Source organism: Marmota monax, unplaced genomic scaffold, assembly GCF_021218885.2.
Source record: "Marmota monax isolate L192 unplaced genomic scaffold, Marmota_monax_Labrador192_F-V1.1 WCK01_AAM20220418_F8-fsc00081, whole genome shotgun sequence".
In the NCBI taxonomy this organism is placed as follows: domain Eukaryota; kingdom Metazoa; phylum Chordata; class Mammalia; order Rodentia; family Sciuridae; genus Marmota; species Marmota monax.
The window spans coordinates 1,245,706-1,273,619 of NW_026695234.1; the positions used below are offsets into that span (position 1 = coordinate 1,245,706).

At 38.1% G+C, this 27,914-nt stretch overlaps 1 protein-coding gene and 1 long non-coding RNA gene across 4 annotated transcripts in view; one reads left to right on the forward strand and one right to left on the reverse strand.

Annotated features, from left to right (window-relative positions):
* Positions 1-7,373: 7,373 nt before the first annotated feature.
* Positions 7,374-27,914, reverse strand: part of Crtam (cytotoxic and regulatory T cell molecule) — a 32,168-nt gene continuing 11,627 nt past the window's right edge. Inside the window, exons 3-10 of one of the 2 annotated variants that reach the window (XM_046438558.2) lie at positions 26,005-26,157; positions 24,101-24,244; positions 21,255-21,416; positions 16,823-16,903; positions 13,775-13,858; positions 11,595-11,741; positions 10,296-10,382; positions 7,374-8,443 (exon numbers count right to left, since the gene is read on the reverse strand). In XM_046438558.2, coding sequence (XP_046294514.1) covers positions 8,313-8,443; positions 10,296-10,382; positions 11,595-11,741; positions 13,775-13,858; positions 16,823-16,903; positions 21,255-21,416; positions 24,101-24,244; positions 26,005-26,157 — 989 coding nt within the window. In that variant the 3' untranslated portion in view covers positions 7,374-8,312. The remainder of the gene's footprint in view (positions 8,444-10,295; positions 10,383-11,594; positions 11,742-13,774; positions 13,859-16,822; positions 16,904-21,254; positions 21,417-24,100; positions 24,245-26,004; positions 26,158-27,914) is intronic. The other variant, XM_046438560.2, reaches the window with a different exon arrangement.
* LOC124088791 (uncharacterized) lies at positions 21,267-27,209 on the forward strand. Of its 2 annotated transcripts, none has more exons than XR_006850467.2 (6): positions 21,267-21,405; positions 21,488-21,606; positions 24,538-24,604; positions 26,084-26,193; positions 26,391-26,452; positions 26,978-27,209. It is a non-coding gene; the product is annotated as an uncharacterized LOC124088791 (long non-coding RNA). The 2 variants fall into 2 exon arrangements; XR_006850468.2 differs by having other exon boundaries at positions 26,084-26,137.

Sequence of the window (27,914 nt, forward strand, 5' to 3'; positions counted from 1 at the left end):
TACAGGTGTGTGCCACTATGCTCAGCTTCTATGCTAATATTGTGACTACGTTATCACTGCTGAAAACAGTTTAGGATTTTTTTTCTTTTTCTCATTAGGATATACCTTACTGGTTGTTTTAGTCAGCTTCTTCCCTGCTGTGACTAAAAGACTTTACAAGAACAATTTTAGAGGAGGAAAAGTTAATTTGGGGGCTCACAGTTTCAGAGACCCAGTTCATGGACAGCTGGCCCTATTCCTTGGGGCTTGAGGTGAGACAGGACATCATGGCAGAATAGTATGGCAGAGGGAAGTAGCTCACATGATGATAAGAAAGCAGAGAGATTCTGCCTACCAGACACAAAATATATTCCTCAAAGGCGTACCCGTAAGGACCACCTTCTCCAGCCAGACCCTACCTTCCTCAGTCACTATTCAGTTAATCCCAGGGATTGACTCACTGAATGGGTTAAAACTCTCATAACCCAATCCATTCACCTCTAAAAATTTTTTGCATTGTCTCCACATGAGATTTTGGAGGCAATTAATATCTAAACCATAACACTGGTATACGCAGTCAGATGTCTTTTTAAAAGTAACTTTAACTAATTCTTCCTTGCATTTCAGGGTTTTAAAAAATAATTTTAAATTTTGATTTATTTTTATGTAATTATTTTGTAAATGATTTACATAGTTGTAAATTTAGAACTATAAAGCCAGGCATATTTAGAGAAATCAAATTTCCATTCTCATCCCCTCCATACAGTTCTTTCTCAGTTTATATGGGTCATGATTTTTGATAACCTTTAGCTTAGTGTACTATTTATAAAAGTATATCCCAATATGTAAATTTCTCAGAGTAAAGGAAATCTAGTTCATACTTGATGTTTTTTCATCCAGTAACATATCCTGCAACCACTCCATAGACATAAAATTAACTTCCTCATCATTCCTTTTCATGGATGTATAGTACTTCATAATGTGGCCAGTCAGGACCCTAGTGATAGATGCTTGAGTTGTTGCAGATGATGATGGAATGGATAGCCCTATGCATATGTCAAATTACAGTTTTATGAGTCACCTTTGGGAGAGATTCTAAAAGTGGAATGGTTAGGTCAAAAGGTAAGTGCTGAAGTAGTTTTGCTGGATGTTGACAAATTCTTCAAAGAAATTCTACTATTTTATATTCCTAACAACAATACAAAACAAGAGTGCTTGTTTTCCTATCAATTTCACAAAACGTTGTGAAATGATTATTTTTTATTATTATTATTATTTTTTTTCTATGAGAAGGCATTTATTTTTACGTAGTCAAATTTATGAATCATTTCTCCCCTTTTGCTACTAGATTTTGAGTCGTTATTAGGGAAGTTGATCTCTCTTCCAGGATACAAAGCTATTGACTTGTTTTCTTGTTGTTATTTCTATGGTTTCATTTTAAATCTTACATGTTTTGGATTTTATTTCTGTCTTACAACAAGAACATTAGATCCACGTTTACCTTTTAAAGACTTTTCTGGGACTTCTGTGCTAACGGGCCCAGAAGCCGATCTGTGTATACCCTTTGGGGGCTTGCACTGGCCATGACACTGGCCACTGTCAATAAATAACAGTTGATCTTTTCCCACAGGTTTAAGAAGTCACCTTTATCATATACAATTTTTAAATTTTCTGGTATCATTATTGAAATGTGTTCCTGTAGCTGTTACTGAGATCATTATGAAATGTACGATAAAGTTCATTAAAAGGCTTCAGTCCCATCAAGTCTTCCTGTAAAATCCTTAGTAGCAGATTCTACATACCCTAGAAGTTTTGAAGTTAAAATTCAGTCAATTCAATAATCAGGATTTTCTCAGGAAATAAAGTTAGCAGCCTGGAGACTATTGTTTTAGACTAGTCCAGGAGAAAACAACGAATCTTAGGTGGAGAAAAATACTCCATTTGTTATACACTTATTATATGCTTAATACTGGTCTTCATTATATTATCTCATTTAACACTCATACTAATCTTGTGTGGCAAGGGTTGTCATCTCCATTTTACAGATGAGAAAACTGAGGCTACAAGAAGTTTTTCCATGAACAAATCCAACTGGCCACAAATTGGGAGTAAGAAAATCTGGGAAAGAAAAAGAGTAAATAAATAGCATGTTTAAAAACTCGTTTTATGTTGAGCTGGATAACTGAGGCTTTCTTCTCTTCCTCAAATCACAAGTCACAGAATTCCAATTGTCTTCTAAAGGGACGATTGCTTTCCTAACATGGCAACTTTTTTGTTCTATAAAGGTTTTTTTTTTTCTTTTTTCCCCTACAGAGGTTTCCTGGCTTAATTAAAAATCGTGACCTTTAATAGTTAATTAAAAATAACTCCTGGGCAGAGTTATTTTCTCTTTTTAAATATCAATACAGATGTCCTCCCAAAGTTAGTTATCCCTAGAATCAGTTGAGATACATTTTTTAAGGGGGCTACAGTTGTGGCTCAGCAGTAAAGCACTTGCCTAGCACATGTGAGGCCCTGGTTTTGATCCTCAGCACCACATAAAAATAAATAAATAAAATAAAAGTATTGCCTCCAATTACAACTGAAAGATAAATATTAAAAAGATACACTTTTTAAAATAAACTGGGAAATCAATGGTTTTTTTTTTTTTGTTTGTTTGTTGCCTAAGTTTTGGTTCAATCTGAAAATAAGACATAAAGTAGAAAAGGTAAGAAAAAGCAGCATATTTCAGCAGGTCTAGAGTAATGATCAGAGATGAAGAATTTGCTCATGAATGCATTATAGGAAGGATGGGGGCTTCTCCCTTAGGAGATGCAACACTACATTAGAACCACATTTCAGCTAGATCAAAACTTATTATAAATATAGCAAATTACCATGATTTCACCTGGGGAAGTAACAGGAGATCACACCCAGCATAGATTAGTGGGCTCATTCGTGGCCACCAGTTCAAACCACTTCCTCATCCACAGGAGGTCGCTCAGCTTGTTGGGTGCCCTGGTTGTTGGCTGTTATTATCTCTCTCTGTTGTTTTGAGTTGATGCTTGAAGCCAGAAAGTTCTTTTTCTTTTCCTTTCCTTTCCTTTCCTTTCCCTCCCTCCATCCCCCCCCCTTTCTTTTTTAGTTATGTGAGAGAAATTAATATAAGCATCCTTTGATCTAGTTCTAAAAGGCAACACTGAGAGGCTTGTTAACTAGAGGTTTATCGATTGTTCCTTGGTTCCATCTGGCAATGAGCAAGAAGTGTGCTCCAACCGCCCTCCCCTCCCGGGATTCACACCATTTGGAAGAACAGAGGGGGCTTCTGCTTGGAAGCCGGGGCACCATTCCCAGTGTTTTTTTTATTCCTTATTTGTGTGATCTTCAGTGGGTGATTGAACTTCCCTGGGCCTCTACTCCTTCAGCCATAAAACAGAAAAATTGTTGTATCTTGGCATTCCAAGAGGGAACAAGCATTTTCCATAAAACAAGAGTTTTATAGTTTCAACGGTGCTTTGTTTGGAGTTGAAAGTAACAGAAAACCCAGTTCACCTGGCTTAAAGAATAATGTGAGATCTGAAATTTCTGAAATTTGTGACAGCTTAACAAAACCATCAAGGCCTGAAGTTCAGGGGGTTCTCTTTCCTCTGGTGTCTTCCCACAGCAGTTCAGACCCCCACTGTGATAAAATGCTGGTTCTGGGCATGGGTGGTTATAACAACATTTTAGGGGAAGGAGGATGTTTTGGTTCTGAGTGTCTCTTTTTATCATTAAGGAAGAGTTTTTTCTAGAAGCCCACTAAGAACTTTCACTCGTGTCTCCATGGCCAGCATTGTTTTATGTGCCCAGGTCTCAGCTGACCATTGGCATGGGGAACAGGGCTACCATGACTAACTCAAAAGATTTCTCATTTGGTTGGGGACAGACTTGCCTTCCCCGAAGGGCATGACTACAAAGTGTGGGAGAATACTGGGAAAAAGCCATAGGTCCATTAGAAAGGAGGAAGACACTGAGTAGGGCAACATCATGAATTGCTACACAGTGGGTCCTCCATGTCCTGGAGTCTCACACACAGCTGTGGATTTGAACAGCCTCGTATGAAAAACATTTTGGAAAAAAATATCCCTCTCAATGAATATGTATAGACATTTTCCTTCTCATCATTCCAATTTTATAGCAATTTACATTGCTTTAACATTGTATCATGTATTACAAGTGAACTGGAGGACTGTCCAGGTTACACGTTCCTTCTGCCTCCAGGACATTATGAACCCCTCACAATGATCACTGGGAAATGATGGTCACCTTAAAAATAACATTGACAATTCTATACTTTAAAAAGTTGTGGTTAGTGCTCCACCAGCATCCCCCAGCCTGTTAGAATTACTCAAGAAACTTTTAGAAAATACAGATTCTAAAACTTCACCTCAGGTCTCCTGAGGCCAACCACTGGGAACAAACTCGGGGACCCCTCTTTTAGGAAATCCTCTTGGGCATTTTTGACAACTGGCTGACTCTGATTATCTCTGCCCTGCATGTTCCTGAAATGTTAGCCCATTAGTCTGGTCTTGAAGTGGCACCCCCTTTCTTCACTAAAAGTCTTAACTGGGCCTCTCCAGAAATCTTCACCCAGACTGCTTTTAGGTCAGCAAAAGTCTCTGCAAAACAGTTCACTGTAGATAAACTTCCTATTTTCGTGTCGCCCTGTTTCCTTGGCCACTGGCGGAGAAGATACCATCACTCCAGGTGCTGGACACCCCCTTAATAGTTTTTCACAAACATATCCAGTATAATACTTTGAAAAAATGTGCAAACAAGGCCTCTGGCCTTGAGCTGAGGCTTCACAGAGATGTCTACATTTTTAAGATAAGTTACAATTGGGCTCCATGGTAACAGCTGGCAGGGGGAGGAAAGGAAGGGGAGAAGAGGCTCTCCCCTTCTCAGGTGTTGTCCTTGAATAGTTAACATGCCCAGAACAGTGAAAGAAAAAGCTGCTTTTATATGAACTTTTGGGGACTGTGAACTTCTGAGCCCCTCCCCTTACATACTGGGTATAAAACTCTAAAACTCCCTGAACTCGGGGTTCAGGGGATTAATTGATTACAGCAAAAACTGTGCCCTCTGAACCTGGCTGCAGCCAAATAAAACTGTTTCCTGCTATCTTCGATGCCTCGCCTCATTTGTCCCTACAACAGTCTCTTGAGTTGGAACTAGAGAAATGGAAGCAGTCACCTTTTACATCCTTTGGGAGGATTCTTTGCAAACGTAGACTCAGAGTCTGCCGATACAACAGAAGGTTTAATCAGCCTCGACCAGCACCATCTCTGAAGTGGAAGTACTCTTCCCTCTGGGTTGTTCATAGAACAGTGACAGCATTGTGAATGATTTCTGACTCAGAGCCACTACACAACTATAAATGGCATGCCTGACCTTGATGTCTTTACACGTTAAAACTCTCTTGAAGAGCAGGACATCTGGCTCATTCTCCGTCTCCCAACTCCTTCACTTCTCTTACCAAACAATTCATCCCTAAAGTCTTTAGATGGGGTGGAGCAAAGCAGGAATCCATGGTGGTGGTAGTAGGAAAGCTGTAGAGGCCTAGAGGGGATATCCAGCCTGAGCCTGGTAGGAGGCGGTGCCCCTGGGTGAGCTGTCCAGCATGCTGTATCGATGCCTGAATGGGTGGGAAGGGTTAGACTACAGCAGTGTGTGTATGTGTGCCCATGTGCACCAAAGTCTCCATACAGCAGGGCCACCTGCTTTGGGTGTCAGGGCCCAAGCTTGGTGAGCAGAGTGTCCACATGGTGTGGGTAGAGAGAGGAACACAGAATGGTAAATCAGTGTCTGGGCAGTAAGAAGAAGAATTCTTGAGGAGAACAGTATGGAAGCAGAGATGAGAGATGACCTTCATTCTGGGTATTGATCAAATAAGAAAACATTTAGGATAATGAAAGCGAGATACTCAGAGAAGGGTGTTACAAATATATAAAGGAAGAAAACTAGAATAAACTCATGGTTTTCAATAGATAGACATAAACATAAACATAAACATAAATACATACATATGTGTAATATGTACATACGTACAACTACACACACACACACACACACACACACCCTGTGTAAATTATCATGTATTCCTTTGCTCTGTCCACTGAGAAGGCTTGAGAACAATGACACCCCAAAAGCAATGAGTATACCTAGCCCTGGATCTTGGCTTCCAAATACCATTTGCCACTGAATGGAACCAGGAATCCTAGGAGAAATGGCTGATTCCAGAGCCAGGCAGGCAACGTTTAAGATAAGCCTGAAATACCTGGTACCAGAAAGCAAGAAAGTGCTTGAAGATTGAGGAGGCTATATTGGACAGACACAGAAGGCAGCTTCTACAACTCCATCATGAAATTAGCAATGGACTAACTTGATGGTATCAGATTATAACCTGTGGAATTATAACCAGAGGAAACCATGAATTCATACACACATAAGCAAATAAATGACTAATTTTAAAGTTTGATGGGGAACAAAACATTTGCATAGTTTTACAGTATCTCCCCACAAAACACTAACTTTTAAAGAGAAGAAAGTACCTTTACAAGTGGAAAAATCTGACAGATACTTCATGAATCAAATGATCAAAACGAGTGCCCTCAATAGAATGGGATAAATAAAATGCAATGAAATAAACATTACATGGCTTCTTGACAATCCAATAGAAGTTGTGTAACTTGAATGTAACCATGCAGAAATATCTGACAACACCAAACTTAGAGATGGTCCACAAGATACTTAGCCTGTATCCTGCAAAAATATCTAGGTCGAAAATAAAGAGATCGAGGAACTATTCCAAACTGAATGAGATGAAGATGAAGTGTGAATCTGAGCTGGGTCCTTTAGGACAATTGGGATAATTGGAGAAACTTGAATGGTATCTGAGGACTATTAGCAGAAACATAACAATGATAATTTCCTGATTTTGATGGTTGCATTGTGATTATAAAGGAGAGTGTCCTTGTTTGTAGGAAATACACACTGAGGTATTTGGCAGCAGGGTGGTGGGCATCGTGTCAACTCACTCTCAAATAGAATCAGAGAGTGCTTTGTGCCATCTTTATGCTTTTCTAAAATTTTGTGATTGTTAAAAAGTTTTATAAGTCAACACAGTAGGATCTGGCCCCTGTAACAAATTGCAAACTCATATATAGGTGTGCTTGTGTGTTATCTTAAAATTGGTTTATTCAGATCCAAACACTGAGAGATATACTACATAATGCCAGTTCACTATGCCTTAAATAAAATGGTAGGAAAAAATAAATAAAAATACATGTCCCATGTCACTTTCATATATATGTGAAGCAGGATGTGCAACTTGGATCACAATCATTCAAAAAACAAGTATACTTTCTTTTCTTTATTAAAGAATTTTTATTTTTTTAGACCTTTAAAAATTTTTAATTTTTGGTACTATAGATGGAACCCAGGGGTTCATTATCACTGAACTACACTCCCAGCCCTTTTTTATTTTTTATTTTGAGACAAGGTCTTGCTAAATTGCTTAGGGCCTCTCTAAATTGCTGCGGCTGGCCTTGAACTTGTGATCCTCCTGTTTCAGCCTTCTCAGCTGCTGGGATTACAGGCATATGCCTCTGTGTCTGGTTTAAAGAAATTTTTAAAAACCATTCATTAGGTCAAAGATCAGTCAATAAACTCATTATTTCCTTTTGTACATGGAAATACCAGGTTATCTATCAGGTCAGCTGAAGTGATTTAGCAGTAAAGTCTAAGATATGAAATGCTAATTCTTGAGTCTTTCCTGAGCTCACTGCTTGTGTCTTGGGGCTGTTGAGTCCATCCTGGATTTATTCATTGTGATGCATGGCTCCTCCCTGTCACGTGTTGGTTACATCTTCTTAAAGTCCATCTTGAAAGTAACCTCCTAGGATCAGAGATCTTCTTTAGGTACTTCTCATCTCAAACATCTTTATTTTGTGACCAGAAGAAAAGATATTTTAAAGAATTCTTTTTTTAAGTAGTTCTACTAGAGCCCGGTATCTAAAAACTCCTGTTCTCTCAAGGTAAGATATTAGCTGGTCACATTGACCCTGATCCACAGTCTCAGGGGCTCTGAAGTAGTGTCAAGAATAATAGGTTCTTTCTTTCTTTTCAAATTTTTTTTTAAACTATGAGCTTTCTGTTCATGGTTTGGTCTCCATATTGCTGCCCTGGCTCAGAAGACACCATCTCACATTGCATTCAAGGGACACTTTTCATGTCACAAAAATGATGCTCCTTCCCACGGGCTGTTCCACTGATGGCGTGGCTGGCTGAAAAATCATCTCCTATTGCAAGGAGCACTACACAATGCTCTCTGGGATAGGAGTGTGCCTTCCTTCTAATTTTGAGTGTTCTGCATTTTCCTTCTTCTTTGTTTTTGCTTCTGAGTACAATCTCGTGATATAATTCATGCAACGTTTAGAGTGAGAAGCTGAAAAATAAAAGATAAAGATGAACATTTATCCTGAACAACATTGCACCCATTTATCGAAACGGTTTGATGGGACATCATGATTTTAAGGTCCACATCTGACAAAACCTAAGAGTCCCTGATACACATAAATGGTCTGAATGCATTGTTATACCTTAATTTTTAAAAAGTCTTTTTCACATAAACAACATACTAAAAAACTAAAATGAAATATGTAGACATTTATGCTGTATTACGTGCGTGTTGCTGAAAAAAACACAATGCCTTCAACAAAACTGCATATTAAAAATAACAGGGCTCATGGGAAATACAGGGCTGGAGCAGACCCCTCGAAGCTGTGCAACTGGACATGGAGGCAGCTATAGAGAATCTTTTAAATGTGCAAAAGAAAAAAATACAGTGAAAACATTGGATTTGAGGGTGCTGTGGCAGGGAGGATGAAGGAGGAGGTCTGCATCCAAGAGAAAGTGCCACCTCCTATGAGCGTGGTGAGCCCCTGGGATATCCCTGTCTGTGGAGGACGGGCCGAGTGCAGGTCCTCATTTTAAAATTTCCTTTAAGTTTATTGCAAGGGCTTCTGCTTTTTAACAGCTGAGCTAAGGGGTTTTCTTTTCCTGCTAAGGGGCATAATTCTCCTCCTACTGTTTTGGTTCCCTCACCTGTGAAAAATATAGGAAGCTACACATTATATGACATCATTCTCTATGCTTTGTAATCCAAGGGTCAGTCAGAAGAAGTTTACACACATTCCTTGTCCCTGCCCCAGTTCTCACAGAGTCAATTCACTGTGTCCCTGTCTTTTGTGAGCACATCTATTTCTCTCTTTCCATGGTGCACTCTATTAGGTCAAAACAAAACGAAAGACAAAGGTATTATAAAAGACCAGACTTCCTACATAAACCTCAGTCAAACCAAGAGAACCAGAGACACAGCTCACTATATTTCTTGCAGCTCCTCGAAGGCAGAATAAAGTAATCTGCATGGAGGACATAAAATAGTTGAAAAGTATACATTTCTTACTCTTCTCCCTAAAACTAGCCTACTGGATCTTCATCCAATGCCCCCCCACCCCACCCCACCTTCCTTCCCATTAAGGTTCTTTTCATTTTCTCTACTTATTTTGCTTCAAGAATCACAATGGAACTACCCAAAAGACCTGAAACATTTCTGCTTGAATTAGTTAAAGCTGATATTCATTTATTCAATACAACTTTACCAAGCACTCCATTGGTGAGAGGCCCTGTGCTAGGACCCAAGGATATAGGATAAATCCAGTTACTCACAAGATGAAAGAATATTGTGGTAGCTAAATCAAAGCACCAGAAATCACAGTATGGTCTGGGAAGTGCTTCATAGTAAAGGTGTATGTAGCACACTCTGGGGCACAGGAAGGACACACAACACCCCAGTGTGTGACAGAAGTCAGGGGAGGCTTCCCCATGTGGAATACCTTCCACAACATGAGCTTAGCTACTGATTGTTTTTTATTTGGGTACCAGAGATTGAACCCAGGGGCAATTAACCACTGAGCCACATCTCCAGCCCACCCCCACCCCTTTTTTATTTGTATTTTGAGACAGGGTCTCGCTAAATTGCTTAGGGCCTCCCTATGCTGCTGACTTTAAACTTGTGAACCTCCTGCCTCAGCCTCCTAATTCCTGGGATTACAGGTGTGTGCCACTGTATCTGGCCCGATTATTTTTTTAAGATGCACTTCTTTAAATCTTCAAAGTGATTTGAGACGTTGATTTTCTAGTTCTGAAAATCAAGCTTTGATATTTCTCCCTTCTCCTTAAAGCGAATTGACAAATGAATCTTATTTTTCTAACATCAGGTTACACAGTTGACTTACTTTGTCCATTTTTCTCTTGGGAAGATGTTTCATCATTATTTGACCTTGATCTGTAACTTTCTAGGGTGTGTTCTGAAATTTCCTTTTCTGCAAGAAAAGAAAATTAAATTGTTAGTTTCTGGAGCCTTGGACATCATTCATATGTAGAAATGTTTGTTTGAATAAGTTGATGCCTTGGTAATGGAACAATAGCTGTCTTATTGTGTTCCTGTATACCCCAGGTTCTCAACATGGAGCTTTTAGTCTTTACTAGTATTCCTACAGGCACTGGACAAAGCACTATAAGAATGATGAAGTTCAATGACAGCAGAATAGAAGCAAATAATGTCCTTCAGAGGGGAACAAATGTAGGACCCCTAAAAGAATGATGGGGGTGAATAGTTAATGGGAAATTCTGAAATAATCCTATGGCATTTGCCTATTGAGCAGGCAGAGATATGATGAAAAGTCAGGCCCTGTCTCTAGGTTATTTGTAATGAGCATATTAGTCTAGTAACAGTCCAAAGAAGATATTAAACTAGTAGACATGATACTTAAAAAAAAAAGTCAGAGATCTTCAAAGTTGTAGTATTTTGCCTTGGTAATACACAGTTCTGGGGGTATTGAGGCCATATGTGACTAGATCAGCACTGTCTAGTAGCACTGTAGAAGCCACACATGTGATTTAAAGAATTCTACTAGCCACATTCAAGAAGTAAGAAGAAGCAGGTGAAATTGATTCAATAACATGACTTATTTGACTAGAACACCCATGATATGATTGTTAGTATGTCATATTCCTGCGTGAACATGCTAGTGTGTATACTGAATTGGGTGTGTATTTTATCCTTACAGCACATCTTTTAGGGACTAGTCACACATCAACTGATCAATAACCATCTTGTGGCTCCTGTACCAGATAGCACAAGTCCAGATAATGCCTTGGGAGGAAAGGATTAAATCCTGTTACATGTTTATGGGATGAATTGGGTAGACAATTATTCTAAATAACTTCTAAGGTTTCTTCTAACTCTGGTGTGCGTTGAGTTTATATATTTTATTATTTATTTTTAAAATTTATTTTGGTACTGGGGATGGAACCCAGGGGCACTTTGCCACACAGCTACATCTGCAGTCCAATTTTAATTTTAATTTTGAGACAGGATCTAAGTTGCTTAAGGTCTTTTTAAATTGCTAAGCTGGCCTTGAACTGGCAATCCTCCTGTCTCGGCCTCCCAAGTTGCTGGAATTACAGGCCAGAGTGTGCCATTGTGTCCAGCCAGAGTCTATTTGTTTTAATGGGTATCTTTGTCCACTCACCCCTCTTCCATATCACATGTGCTTTCCGCAGCTTCATTATGAAGAGCTGCACTATGATGAAGAGGATGAAGATGAGGAAGGACACCAGGGTGAGCAGCAGAATGCCACTTTTCTTCCTCGTCAATTCGACATACTGAGGATTTGCTTCTACAAGGGAAATGAGAGGATTTTAGGCAGTGTTCTTTACATTGCCCTTTGATTATTGAGGGATACACAATACTTCCACAATGTTTTATAGGCGAAGCGAGAGCCCAGATGAAGAGATGGGGCAGAGCTTACTGCTGAAGGTAAAGGACACACATTATTCACGTTCTGCAAACAGGCAGAGCAGGCACACAAACAAGCAAAGCAATTCTGTAACAGGATGATTTGAAAAGTTGTTTTAATTTCATAGAAATACTTATTTTTCATTTTTAGAGAAAGCATGTAAGAATATTGACTTATTGTCAGGGGATTCAAATTAGCTGTAAGAAATGGTTTTTAGCAAAATGTAGTCAGGTAGCAAAAGAGGTTGTTAAGGAGATTGGAGAACTAACTAAATCAAATGAAAAATCTACTTATCTTGGCTAGGTTAAATGTGGCTCTTCATGAAGGCATTTGGGGATAAACTAGATGAGCTCTAAAAAGTATTTCTAAACCTAGAATTCTGATCCTATGGGCTACAATTTTGCTAAATGTTCTTCATCTCAACCAATAAGTAATTAAAGAGTGCCAGCCATGCGGAGAACATCATGCTTAGAGCTTCCTAAGACACAATTCCTATGTTTGAGGGGGTAGTTTTCTCTATATGTAAATAAATTAATTAACAAAAACAAACAAAAGTGAGATATCTTATTCAAAATTCTAGGTCCACATGTGTTGATATAATAATGTGTTCCAGGGTTCAGAGTCAAGAGTGGTTGCCGAGGGCTGAATTGGCCAGGAAAGTTTTCAGGGAAGATACTGGCCTTGCAGGAGAAGAAAGGCCAATAAGGATGTTCCTCCTTCCAATCAGGGCAGTTAGGATACACAAGGGAAGTGTGACTGAAACATGATGAGATTTTCAGAGAAACATGTGTATCTTGTAGGGACTCTTTAAAGGAAGGACTGCAGAGGTAGGAGGGGGTGTACTTTATTGTGGTGGTGGGGAGCTCAACTCTGTGCTGCATACTTTGGGAAGCCATAAAGGTTTTCAGAACACAGGTGTGCAGAGTGCAAAGGGATATTTTGTCAATAGGAGCCAAACATGGACCCCAGGAAGAGAAATTGATGTTACAATATCTCTATGAGAGATTATGAGGTTCTAAATTCAGGGGTGGCAGTGATAATGACAATATACCTGGAAAAAAAAAGACTCAAAACTTCTTGGAGGGACTGGGGTTGTGGCTCAGTGGTAGAGTGCTTGCCGAGCATATATGAGGTACTGGGTTGGATCCTCAGCACCACATAAAACAACAAAACAAAACAAAACAAAAAATAATGGTTAAATTCTTAAAAAAACATCCTTGGAAACTGGCTGTTTTTATATAAGCTGGGGGGGTATGTGCATATGTATATGTCTATATCTATATATCCACAATTATAAAGGATTACACTAAGATTTGGGGCTCTGCTTTAGACAAGCTGATTTTGTGGAAAAAGTTGCTATTTGGTTTTTAGCAATGTTGAGTGAAGGAGATGAAAGAAAATTTGGTTAGAGAGACAGAAAAATGAAACCGGGACTAATGCTCAGAAGAATGTTCTGGAAATACAGGTATGAAAATCTTCCTCCTACAGGCAACAGTAACAATCTTGGGAATGGGTAAACTCTTTAAGAATTAAGAAAAGTACAAAACATGAAGCAGTAAAATTGGAAGTAGACTCACGTTACCCCAATTTTTTTTTTTGTGGGATGGGGGATTGAACCCAGGACCTTGTACATGTAAGGAAATCACTCTACAAACTGAGCCATATCCCACATTTAAGATGTCAGGAAGAACTGGAGTTAACTAATGAATACAGAAAAACTATGGTTAGCAAAGGAAGATGTCAAGGAAGGCAGGAGGCAACTAAGTCAAGAAGGGACAAGGGAGTGATTAACCCATTGTGTCATAAAGGGCAGAAACGTCGAGAAAAATGAGGACTGGAGAAGGCCATTGAATTTTTCCACTAAGAGGTTAAAATGTCAAGTGTTTATTCTAAACACAGTGGGTGATACTTACCAATGGTCAAGTCAAGGTACTGAGTAGTTTGCTCTTTCTCTTCCTTGTCAATCTCTGGTATACTAGAATTTTCCATCATTGAGACTATGGTGAAAGAAAGTAAGACATGTTATATGCCTATGTCATCTATTCATGATTTTGCATATAACTGCTATAGCTTGCATGCCTGTCCCCTCCCAGTCTCATATTGAAACTCAGTTGCCATTGCGATGATGTAAGGATGTGGGACCTTTAAGAGGGTGGTGAAGGCTCCATCCTCCATAAATGGATGGAGGCCATTCCTGCAAAAGAGTGGATTGACCCTCTTGCTGTCTCTCCTACTCTTTCTTAGCAAGAAGGTCCTCATTAGATGTGGCCCCCTCATTATTGGACTTTCCAGCCTCCAAATCTGTGAGCCAATTAGGTTTCTGTTCATTGTAAATAACTTGGTGTATAGTGTTCTATTTTAGCACCATAAAATGAACGGAGATTATAGCTACCTATATAACTATATATATTCTGACCAAAGCAGCTTGAAAGCCATATTAAGTGGTCCTCATTTTATTAAAAAAAGCTCATTTTAAAATTACTGTTTTAAATTTTTTTATTTTCTCTTTTAAAATAATGTAATAATTATACATTTTTATAGAAAACAGTATATAATGATCAAATTGGGGTAGAGTTTTCATCTCATCATTTCTTTGTTTGAAACCTTCAAACTCCTCTCTTTTAGTTTAAAATATATCATTGTTTAATATAAACTATGGTTATTATGCTGTGCTGTGGAACACTAGAACTTTTTCCTGCTATCTAACTGTATTTTGGTAACTGTTATACAACCTCCATCTAGTCCCATTCCTACCCTTTAGTAATTGCTATTCTACTGTTTTACTTTTGGATCAGCTTTTTAAGCTTCTACCCATGAGAGAGAACTTGTAGCATTTATCTTTCTGTATCTGGCTTATTTCATTTTGAACTACTATTTCTTGCAAAAAAACCAAATAGTTGCAAGTGGCTAAGTTCCCTTTGCCTTACTATTTTTTTTTTAGGCAAATGTTTATTTTTACTTTACTTATTTATTTTGTGGTACTGGGGATGTACAGGGGTGTGTCTCCTCTGAACTACATCCTCAGCCCTTTTTTATTTTTTGAGAAGGACTTGCTAATCTTCCAAGGTTGGCCTAAAACTTGTGATCTTCCTTCCTCAGCCTCCTGAGTTGCTGGGGTTAAAACTATGCGCTGCTGCGCCTGGCTAGGCAGACACTAGTTGAAAGCTTACCATATACCAGGCCCTAACTGAGCGCTTGGTATCTTTTATTTCTTACTACAGTGAGGTTTTGAGGAATTAGTAATATACCTAAAGTTCTGCAGCAAATTCGTGGCAGAACCAACAACAAAAGAGTATCTTTGAACTCTAGAACCCCAAATTTATACTGTTATTTCATACTTTCTTCCTGATCAGGAATATTAGGAAGAAGGTCCTTAGGACACTTCAAAATAATCACTAAACATGCAGATATGGCATCCCAAGGTTTTGAATAGGAACCTATAATCCCAGGTGCACAAAACAATGCTTTTTATATTGAAGTAAAAGCCTCAGTTGTCATTCAAACTTCTGGTTGCCTCTCCTTTAGAAATAGGATTTGCTAGGATGATGTTGCCTGATAAGACAAATCATAAAAATAGAAAAAAATCATAAAAATGGCTTTTTCAAATTTTGTTGCATATTTTTTCCAAATTGTCTTTCTCTCCCTGGTTCTTTTTCCATTTGAAGTCTTTTTAGCCCATTGCACAGCGCCACTGTGTGGACCCAGAGGGGAATGAAGTCTTCCATGCTGCTGAAAATGGGTGTTATTATCGACAATAAAATCACAGAAATTGGAAGCTGAAAGGAATTTTAGAGACCATATTTCTTAAATCTTATGTTGTATAAGAAAACACAGAGCAGGAAATTGAGTTGCTCAGTAGTGGTGCTAGCCAATTTAAAGACAACTAGATTCTAAACACGTTTAAAAATATTGGTTTATTAAAGCAAGTGATGTGGTCCACTTCATAATATTTTCAATTTCCATTGCCCTTGAAAACTGTATGGTACATGTTGTATTTATCAGTGTTTAAAACCCCCAAACATTTACTTTTAAACATTATTCAAGGTACACATTTCTAAAAATGTGATCTGATACTCAGAACTATGAACATGATAATGATGTGAAACCACTTCTTACCAAATGAAATTATTATAGAGATACCACAAGAAATAGAAAAGGATCATAGAGGAATTTATGGCATCCTGAATGAGACTGTCTTGCTCAAAACACCAAAACAAATTCATCCATCTGTTCATTAAATAACATTTATTCATTCATTCTGAATTTTCTGAGCACTTGCTATTTAGCCAAAGACTATGCTGGGTAAACTATCAGGCTAAATTAAATATATGATTATTGCTCCAATTGAACCATCTAGTGAATTCACTGCCTAAAGATCTGGGACTATAAAAAAATTAAAAATAAAACTGTAGTTATAACTCAAGCTTTCTCAATTGGTCTTATAGCTCAATGCTGTCATAAAAAATAAATGACCTAAGTTTTTGACAACCAAGTAATTGATGTGTTTTCAAAGGTGATTTTGTTATTCCATGACAATACCAGATCCCAGCTCCTCCTTCTGGGCTCTGTGTGGAATGAAATTAAATCTGTGTTTTGTGTTTGCTCTGTTCTAGGCAAGGGAAAACAAGAATGAGTCTCCTCATAAATGAATTCAACCTTGTCATTTACCACAGAGGAAATTCAAGTTCATAATCATGTGTGCAATTTTGTGTGTGCGTGCATTACATCTCCAGCAAAATTGTACTGAATGGTCAAGGCATGCTGTTGCTCTCTGGTCCTCCATTATACGTCAGCCCTCCTGATGTAGCCCTATTTCAGGACAACACAAAGCTGGAGCCAGTGGAGGGGGTGGGTCTTGTGTGGTCTTATTAAAAATTAAAATAAAAATATTCTTAAAACTTATAGTGACCTTCCCAAGCAGGCACGATCTTTTGTCACGTTTCAGTGATTTAGACACTTACCAGTACTTGTGGGCTGCTGAGGGTCTTGAGAGGAGAGAGAGCTTTTCTCCGGAGCATCTGAGGCTGTCTCTTGATCAGTAACTAGGAAAGGGGAAAAACAAAATTCTGCAACTACAGAGAGCAATTTTACCCACATCGTGCTCAGTAAAACAGAACGTATTTGCCTGCTACTTCCTTGTGGAGGTTTTGCAGAAACCTCAGAGCTGTGTATTCCACAGCTCTTGCTCTGGTTTTTCAATCTGTACCCTGCTGGTTGTCCATCTGTTAACCCGACCAGCTTGCAAATGCAGCACGCTGGACTTGTGAGTGTTGGTGCACTTGGCAGCAGTTGGCAAAGGGTGTTCACTGCCTCTGTCTGTATCCATCTACCTGTCTGTCATTCCCTCTACCTTTCTGTCCGTCTGTCTACCCAGCCACACATCTATCTTCCCATTTATCACTTAGGTGGCTCTGGAGTCCCCCCAAGCCTAGGTTGAATTCCAGTGCTGCTATTTGCTGGAAAACATGCCTAATTTATGTAACACTCAGTTTTTTTTTTTTTCTTCTCGCAGAAGTGGACATACTGACAGCATGGACCTCTTTGGGTATTTTTATAAGAAGTAAGAAGCTCATTCAACAACATAGTACAATGTCTTGATGTTTATGGAGCACAGTGCTTACTAAATATTATTATATAATATTGAGAACTACTTCGAGATGTTTTCAAAGGTTCAGTTTAGGATGGATTTCACCCATCAGTGAACAGGCCCACATCCAGGAAGAATGTAACAACTACATGTCAATTCACCAATATGTGATGTGTGAGTAATGTCTCCATGAAATTTGTGTACTTCTCAGTGTTTATTAAATCTAGGAATTTTCTGTGGTTTTGAAGGTGTATCTTATTAATCAAATATGTGTAATTTTTTTGGAAAAGTATAAAAGCTTGAGTTATGCCTAAGAACTCTGGGAAAAGAAAGAATTATTGAGGAAATGTTAGAGAACTAGTAATACAGTAGTACCCCCTTATCTATAGGGGATGTGCTCCAAGACCACCTGTGGATGAAGCTGTGGATAATGTCAAACCATATATATATATATATATATATATATATATATATACACTGAGGCTTTCCCTACGCATACATACCTATGACAGAGTTTAATTTATAGTCACAGGAAGATATTCATTGCAGTAAATAATAGTAAAAATGACAATTATAGCAATACATTGCAATGAAAGTTATGTGACTATGGTCTCTCTCTACATATCTTACTGTAACTCAGCCTTCTTGCTGAACCACTGGTAACTGAAACCATAGGAAGCAGAGCCACTTATAAGGAATAGTTGTACACACTATAAGTCTAAAAGAAGAAGGCTATTGACAATGCAAAGAGGAGAAAGTTTGAGATCTAGTCAAATATAAATGCTGGAAGGATATGATAAAAGTGGCATCCTGTGGGAAGTACTGGGGACATGTAAAACACAATTTATCAATAATGATGGAAGTCTTTTAACATAGTAATTAGTATATGAATTCAGATGATTATATGTTTGTGTATGTTTATATATGTATAATTTGCATATGTGTATGTTTGAACTAGTTATATATATTTAAAACTAAAATTTGTGTGTACTTTGATTTATTCTCTCAGTCCACACACTGCTGAATAGTTGTATTTAGACTATTGTTTTGATTAGGTGGACTCCAGCCACATTTACCTCCCTAGTGGGCCAGGATGTTATAGACCTCTGCTATGCACTGTGGTATACATTAACTACACTGTCTATTTAAATTTTAATTAATTAAAGTTAAATAGTATCTAAAATATAGTTCCTTAGTAGCACTAGCTGCTTTTCAAGTTTGAATTCATGTCCACCACTGTGAACTTGGCAGCTTTCAAATACTTGAAGGCATCTGATGAGATCAGTGATGCTATTATGGAACAGATTTTGATATTGAAATGTGTCAATGTTTGAAAGATCTGTATAACTCTGTAATTCAGTATTTTCCAAATGACCAAGGCATAGTGTTATGAAAATCATGCCAAGGTAAAAGATTCATTCAAGGTGCAAAATAATTCAATGGATTTTAATATAACAGAATATGAAAAGTTCATTTATAGGGTCCAGGGTCCACATAGCAACTAACCTTTAAGAAGCTATATCTTGTTGAGTATAATCTCAAAGAACAATATCCACAATTATTAAAAAAGGCTATTAAAACTATTCTCTTAAATGATATATGTATGTGTATACACACACACACACACACACACACATATATATACACACACACATTCAATGGCATTTTACTCAGCCATAAAGGATAATAAAATTCTATGTTTTTCTAGTAAAAGGATGAAATTGGAGAACATCATCCAGTGAATTAAACCAGACTCAGAAAGTAAATAAATATGCGCCTATTGCTGTGATCAGCAGGCCTCCTTCAAACTACCACATGATTTCCATGGGCCCCTTTCTCTTCCAATTACATATTTTTGTGAAGTTGAATTATGTGTAGTTCAAGCAAAACAACATATTGAATGTAAAATTTATAAGAACCTAATTGTTTCTATTAAGCCGGACACAAAAGAGATCTTCAAAATGTAAAACAATGCCCATTTTTGACTAATTTTTGATATTACAAAATATATTTTTTAAAGAAAAACATGCCATTTCTGTTAAAATTTTGTGAATTTATTATTTTAAAATAAAAGCATAAGTTCATATTTTGGATCCTTCAGCTTTACTTTCCGATAGGTAAATATTGACAGATACAATTTAAATAAGTAAAAGTTCTTTGAGGTCTTAAAATTATTTTTAAGAATGTAGAGGGGTGCTGAAGTAAAAAATTTGAAAACTGTTCAATTTTTTAAAAAATCTACAGGTAAGTAACAGGAAATCAAAATTCCTCATTGAGAAGATGAAGTAAGTGGTTCTGAAGAGAGTCTGATCTCCTCTAATGCACCTCGTGTAGGGTGGCACCTCATGGACATGGTTCATTGCCCCCCACCCAGGTCCTACGCTACAGAGAGGGCAGGAATGAAAGGTTCAGAACTCTCACTTGTAAATGTGTTTTAAAACATCCTCAGCTAGCAAATGTTTTAAACTAATGACTATTTGTAATATCTGAATGTCAACCTAGACATAGCTCACCAAAGAAACAAGGTCATAAACAAATAGAAGCCACCACCAGCTGATGCTCGCAGTCCTCTTTGAGTACTTAGAGATCTGACTATGGCACTAGACAGTCAATAGATCACAAATACAACTCATCTTAGCCTATTTTTATAAATATTTCTAGATGTAATTTTGAGACATATAGAAGTATAGCATAAAAGGAGGGAAAAAATGATAGATGGCTTGAAACATTGCTGAAAAGTAAACATACATTCCCACCCAACATTGTTGGTTCTCTTATTTAAGAACCTAAATGTCTCTGTTTTCGAATTCTACTGGCGGAGGGGGAAGTGTGGGGAATCACCAAGGGGTAGGGGTGGGTACACAAGATTACAGTGCAGCCCAGACTGTGGGGCCTTGAGTCTTCGACTACAGCTTCCTCAATAAACTGTTTTTGGTTGGTGAGAAAGGGGCCCATGGACAGCATGTGGTAGTTTGAAGGAGGCCTGCTGATCACAGCAACAGCCTGCACAGATTAGCGTGGCAGCCTTCCCTAGTGAGGTTCCACTAAGCAACCTTGCCCTGAACGAGTGCCTTTTGTCATAAATTATTTCATTTGATAAAAAAGATTTTTCAGTAATGTATCCTCATCCAACATTTTCCTCTTTCATTCCTGTGAGCAATTCCTTGTACTCAGGAATCTCATTTTCCAGCAAGAAGTACCTTGTAAAATAATGAAGCTCAGAGATCTACTACTGACAGGCCAGTGATTCCTGTAGCTTCTTATAGGATCCTTGGCTTGAAGAGTTGTTTGGGGGTTTTTAATTATTTCTTGGACTTTGGGGGAATCTTTAATACAGTGACAGCAAAGTATATCTAAAGGGCCACCATCTCAATGTAACTGTGCAATTATTTTGTAAGAACATATAACGGTATTGACTAGTTTTGATAAATTTTAGTTACTATCTCCTTTTGGGTCAAGTACAACGATGCAGTATTCTTCACATGCTCTCTCCAACAATGTAATTGCAATAAAACTATCTGCAGTCAAGTAATGCTAGCTGTCATTATCAAAGAGAGAGAATGGTGCTATTTGCATGTGGTGCTCTGCTAGACCTCACGCCCAGCTGGGAGTCTTCTGGGCATTGGAACCCTTACAGTTCTGTCCTCAGCTGGAGAAATTTCAATCATTGCAGAAACATGCTATGAAGGAGATCTTTGTTGACAGTAATCTCACTCTGAAGGACTTTGCCCACTCCATTTAATTTTGTTTGAGAGTGCAATAGGAAGGTGAATGTAAAATGACTGAAGACAATCATTAACCCTTACCCAAATCTTCAAGCCAGAAGGATGCAACCAGTTTTCTCCCTTGCAGGCCCTTGTGTCTGACAATGCAGTCCACTGTGGAGTTTTTGCCGTATGTGTGCAGTACAAGGGTGCTGGTCGTGTTGCACTTCTTCCCATCAGCTTCAAATTCATGGTGGGTTCCGCCTATATAGAAATTTAAAGAGAGATAAAAAGCATGGCTTTTTAATGCTCTTCCATGGATTTGGTTCTGTTAGAGACCAATGGCTCGGACTTCGTGGCAAACATGTTAAATTTCTAACCGAAATCTAACCTCAGCCAGCTGCCTTGTGTGTGTGGGCTCTGGTCACAAAGGAAAGCAGGTGAACAAGAGTGGGTGAGTTCCAACTAACTCTTCACTACTGGAGAAAAACTTCAAAACTTACAGTGATTTCATAAGAAGGACACAAGGACCTGGAGCTTACTCAGGTTGTATGAATAAGGCAAGTTAAAGGAGAAGCCTTGCGATGAAGTAGAATTGACAATGGACTGGGAATTCGATCCAGGTTTTAGTTCTTTTCTCTCTAAAACTCTATTTGGCCCTCAGTATTCTTAACTGTACAGGGTCCTCACAGTTCTCAAGGATGTATGATTACTTAGCCATGAAAGACAATGAATATTGAAATGTAAGCAAACCATTAAGTAGTTCCCAACACCACAGTTAATTAATTAGCCTGTTTCAGTTAAAGGTCGAAAGTCTGGATTCTTTGTCCTCATAATATTTTTAATCTATCGTTATGAGTGTGACACGGTACTACATTATATAAGGAAGATCTTGCTTGTTCCAAATCCATTCGGTCTTTGACCTATGATGGCTTAAGATTTTTCGTGTTTACAATGGTTGAAAGCATACCATGTGACCATTCTGGTTTTTCACTTTCAGTAGAATATTTATCAAATTACACAAGATATTCAGCACTGAGTTCACAATAGCTAAACTGTGGAAGCAACCTAGATGCCCATCAATAGGTGAATGGATAAAGAAACTGTGAGATATATATATACACACACACACACACACACGCATACATATACACACACAATGGAATATTATACAATATTAAAAGAGAATAAAATTATGGCATTTGCAAATAAATGGATGGAGTTGGAGAATATAATGCTAAGTGAAGTTAAGTCAATCCCCCAAAACTAAAAGCTGAATGTTTTCTCTGATTAGTGGATGTTGATCTATAATGGGGTGGGGTGGGGGTCCTTGGGAAGAATGGAGGAACATTTGATTGGGCGAAGGGAAGGGTTATGAGTGTAGGAAAGATGGTGGAAAGAGATGGAAATCATTACCCTAGATATGTGTATGATTGCACGAATGGTGCATCTCTACACCATGAACAACGAGAGAATTGAAATGTTGTGCTCCATTTGTGTACAATGAATTGAAATGCATGTTGCTATCATGTACAACTAAGTAGAACAAATAAAAAAGTAAATAAAATTTAAAAAAGGATATTCAGCACTTATTATAAAATGGTCTTTGTATTGGATTTTTTTTCCATGTATAGGCTAAAATGTGAGTGTTCAAAGCATGATTAATGTTTGATAGGTTAGGTGTATTAAGTGTATTTTTCGTTTAAGATATTTTAAATTTATAGTGGATGTGTTGAGATGTAACCCCATGGTAAGTCAAGGAGCATCCATATATGTATTTTATTTTTTAGTTTGATTCTATTTTAAAATTTTTACCATTTTTAGTTAATTCATTAATAACTAAACATATAGTGGGATTTACAATGCCACATCCACACCTGCAAACAACATAATTTGATCAATCTCATTTCCAAGTACCCTCCTTTTCCCTCCCTTGCTCTCTCTCCTGATCTGCTGACTCTGCTCTGACTGACTTCCCTTATAGTAGTTATTGTTACTTAATTAGTGTATTTTAATCATATCAGATGAGATTATATATATTATATGATTATTTGTGGTATATTCATACATAGATATAGCATAATCTGGTAGATTTCATTCCCTACTACGTTCCCATGCCCTCTTCTCCTCCCTCCCTCTTGATAGCTTTCCTCTACTCTATTGGTCTTCCGTCTATTTTTTGTGAGATCCTCACCTTTTTAAATATTTCTTTTTTTCTCCATTCTCTTTCTCTCTAGCTTCTGTATATGAAAGAAAACATTTGACCCTTGATTTTTTGAGTCTGACTTATTTCACTTAGCACGATGTGCTCTAATTCCATCTCTTTACCTGAAAATGACATGATTTCATTCTTCTTTATGGCTGATTAAAACTTCATTGCCTATATATACCACATTTTCTTTATTTCTTCATTTCCTGATGGACACCTAATCTGGTTCAATAACTTGACTATTGTGAATTGCACTGCTATAAACATTGGCATGCATGTATCATTATAGTATGCTAATTTTAGTTAAACAAGTGGGATAGCTGGGTCATATGGTGGTTACACTTCTAGTCTTTTGAAGAATCCCCATATGCTCATATATGTACTTTATAAAATATATTTTCAATTTTATGCCTGCAAAAAACTTTCTGTTCACAGGTAATAACTATATTACACTTCTTACTTTAGGAAATATTGCCAAATTTTAGGAAAAATGTTATAAATATTCCACTTTATTTCTACCTTGTTTTAAGCAAAAGCATTTTTATTTTCTGCAATTAGCCTTTTAGTATCAAGGCATAACATTGGTTTGGTTATAAGAATAATTTCTCTGGAAACAGAATAGATGAATTATTCAATGGTATCTTTTGATACCTCTGGCCACCAGAGGGCGCCAGAACATTTAAAAATTCATTATAAATCTAAGGAGAAAGGTAAACAAAGAACTGGTTTCTCTCCTTACTGTATATCTCCATGCCATTCCCCAGTAGCCAGGTTATCTGTGGAGGGGGTTTGCTTCTTGTAGTGGAGCATTTAAGTACGACATGGTCTTCTCCATTCAACCTTCTGATAACTGAAGCTTCCAAGGTTGGCTTCACAGGAGTTGCTAGAAGGAAATTGATTTTTCTATGTTTACTTAGTTGGTCATCATATCTGAGCAAAGCACAGAGCCTAAGATTCTGTAGGGATGATTGTAGGACATAATCCAATGAATGGGCACATTTTTCACTTTATCTTTCCCTGAATCCAATCATGTTGAAGGGCTGTTATATGCTTGCAAAGTTTCTTTAGCTGAAGTCAGACTGTTTGTCACTCAGGGTGTAATTAGTCCCTGAAAGTTCCAAAACAGATGATTTTACAACAATTTGAATGTGATATATTATTGTATTTGGTTGGTAGACAGTAGGTGAGGGAGAGACCTGGATTCCGGACCTACCTCTATCACTGGCTGGTTGTAAGAACTTTGGTAAGTTCCCCAGCTTTTTGGCACACCAGTGTTTTCTCACCTGTGATGTGAAGGAGATGGCTCCTTCAGTTCTAAACTTTCCTGAGTCTATGACTTATCTCAAAGTCAGTTACTTCTGTCCCCTCCTGACATCAAAGGCACTCTCTCTTATAAAGGACCCATTGGTCCTATTTCTCTATGTTTTTGTCTTGGAAATACTTTTTAGTTGGGCTTATTTCTTCTTCTTTTCTATCCCACTTCTACTTTGGTCTAGAATGTTGCTCTTCTATCTTTATTTAACTTGTATATCTGCCATTGAGACACTGTCAAGGCACTTATTGGCTCCAAGCATGCGCTAGACATGTCACATGCTGACAACACAAAGATGAAAAAGACAGGGTCTTCTGAGGAGCTGACAGTCTGGTGGAATACTCAGCCCCTAAACTCTTAATTAAAGGATCACGTGTTGTAGCTCAGTGTAGAGCAGGTGCTTAGTGTGTGTGAAGCCATGGATTCAATCCCCAGCTCCATAAAACTAAAAAAAGATGAAGTATTTCAGGCAATGATAGCAGAGTTTTGAAAGCCCAGAAGGACACATGACCAGCCTGAACCAGACTGGCACCACAGGTGGCCAGTCACACAGGGGAGAAGGCACCGAGCTGAGTCACATTGATGCTCCAGGCACTCAAGAGAGTCACTCCTTCTCGTTACATTCCCACCAGGCCTTTCCTTTACGACAGGCATCACACTGTAATTCAACCAGAGAAGTCTGAGGAATTATTTTATGTGAGTTGTGGGATTATGTTATTTAGAGATGGATATAAAGTAATGTTTTTTAATTGTTCTGTTCTGCCACCAAAAGATGGTAAGACATATACTGGTCACAATTGACCATCTGCAGAACTGAGCTAGTCCCCAATGATCAGGAGACTCACTTCCTCTGCATACCCCCCAACAGAAAAGAGGAATTGTTTGGGAGAGGATGTGAGCAGAGCATCCAGTGCAACTACACGCGACTCCATCCTATCTTAGGATTCTCTGTCACCAGGTTCTTTTAGTTTACCTTCCTAAATAGAGCGCAAACCCCAATGGGCAGAGGTTGCGCCTGATTCCTTTTGTATCCCCTAGAGTCTCACATGGCGCCAGCATACAGTTGAAGCTCATCCAGTTTTAATTCTTTTTTCTTTTAGTTTCCCGGAAAGAAAATTCAATTGATGCCAAAGGCAAATAAATTCACAAGTTCACAGTTTAATCTAGAGCTTGTCACTCAAAATACTCTATTTCATTTTCTTTTACAAAAGATAGCAGAGGTGCCCCCAGGAAATGCTTTCTTACTAGCAACACTTTGTAAACTAAAAGGTCAAGATTTAAAAATGGTAACTACATTCCCCTTGCCTGGGTTTACTTGCTGGGGTACCCACCTAACACAGTCACTTTCACTTCCTTTGTGCTCACGGAGTTGCTGTAACGTAAGCACTTGTATGTTCCTTCATCTTGCAGGGTTACGCTGGGCACACTGATGGAGAGCTGGGTGGCAGAGTGATGAAGAAGCTGGTATCTGGAATTTTTTAAAGCTGTACAAGAAGAAAACAGAGCTGTTATGAGGAAAGGTGTCAGATGAATACAGATTGATCATTCACAGGAATAGCTTTTGATTTTCACACTTTAAAGGAACAAATGTCTTCGTTTGAGCCACCCTCCAAATTCTAGTGTGATCAGCTGGGTGCTTCTCAAAGATAGTTTAGGAAATAAAATATTTCAATAGTGGATCTGCGAAATAAACAAATTGCTTTGTTTGTACTTGTAGGAAATTACGAATGCTAGACGGGACAAAGATTCAGATTGTAGGATTCTAGTTGTTTTTCCAAGGTAAGTGCTCCACTGATTTACCTCTTTGAAATTTGATTCACTGAAGGTCATATTGTCACAGGGAATTCAAGAATGGAGATATATGCACCGATAAATGCACCAGCTAAGTGATTTTTTTTAAAGCTAAGCATTTTTAAATTTAGAGATGTTCGTTATTGTTTGAAGATTCCCGTAGATTATGATTTAGTCCTTCCAGGTGTTTAGCCAATGGCAAAAAAAGGAAACTCTAAGAAGTTCCAGCCAATAACAAGCTCTCTTCTTGACTATGACTGACATGGGGTTTCCATCTGCAGTCAAAGATCCCCTAACAAACAGAGACTCTGGAAATTAGTGGTTTTGCTTATTTTTTTTAAAAAACTGTTAAGATGTATAATATGAACAAACCTAAAATAGTTGAACCTTAAATAGTTATGTGTCCTGGGGTACTGATATTATATGAATTAGAATTCTGGGATTCTCAATCTCTGCTCTGTTGACATTTGAGAGAATAATTCTTTGTGATGGATGCAATACTGTTCATTGTAGGATGTTCAGCAGCGTCCTGGGCCTTCACCTGCTAGATGCCAGAAGCAGCCCCCTGACCTATTTCTAACAACCCAAACCATCTCCAGACATGGTTCAATCTTCTGGAGGGCAAGACCATTCCAGGTGCAGAACCACAGAGACAGATCAAGCCATTATGCAGCTGAAATCCCAGAATGTCCATCTTCTCCCAATTTCCCAAAAGAAAAATGAAATAAAACACCAGAAAGCATTATTTAACAGAAATATCTCTACTTAAAGTTTATTTCTCTAGAACTTTTATCAATTAGTACTTTCTTATTCTATTGGAATCTGGTATTAATAGTTGGTTTAGCTTGAAATGGTATATATGGTTATTTTATGTTTAATATATCAATATTTCATGTTTTCAAAGCATATAAAATTTTTTGGTACTCTGCTTTGTAAACAAGAATAGAATTTGCTGTCGTAGATGCTTTATCAAATATCTGGCAGTTAGGAATATTAAACTGAGACATGAGATGGTCTCATGAAAAAGGGAAGGCTTTAGTAAAATCTTGTCCAAAGTCCAAGAGATGAATGAAATAGATTTTTGAGACTTGCTTTCCACTTCAGGCATCTAGTGCTCATTTAATGTGTGTTTGAGAAGAGAGAAACGGCTTTGTCAATTCCTACTGCTTAGAGGTCTTGATTTTATGTTCAGACCAACAGGAGGAAAAAGAGATTTCTGAAAGGGGGCTTTGGAATGTGACTTTTGATTGCTCAGATGACTAACAAAGCAGCTGGCTTCAGAGGTGGGGTGATAATGTGGGCTACGTGAGGTGAGGGCCCCCAGGTCGACCCACTGTCTGCTTCTCATTTTGCTGTGGGTGTTTCATGGTCACCGAGAGTCAAAAAGCAATGTGGGGGTGAGGTGGGGACACAAAAAGGTGCTTTGTAATTTGAGCCCATTTAACAACCA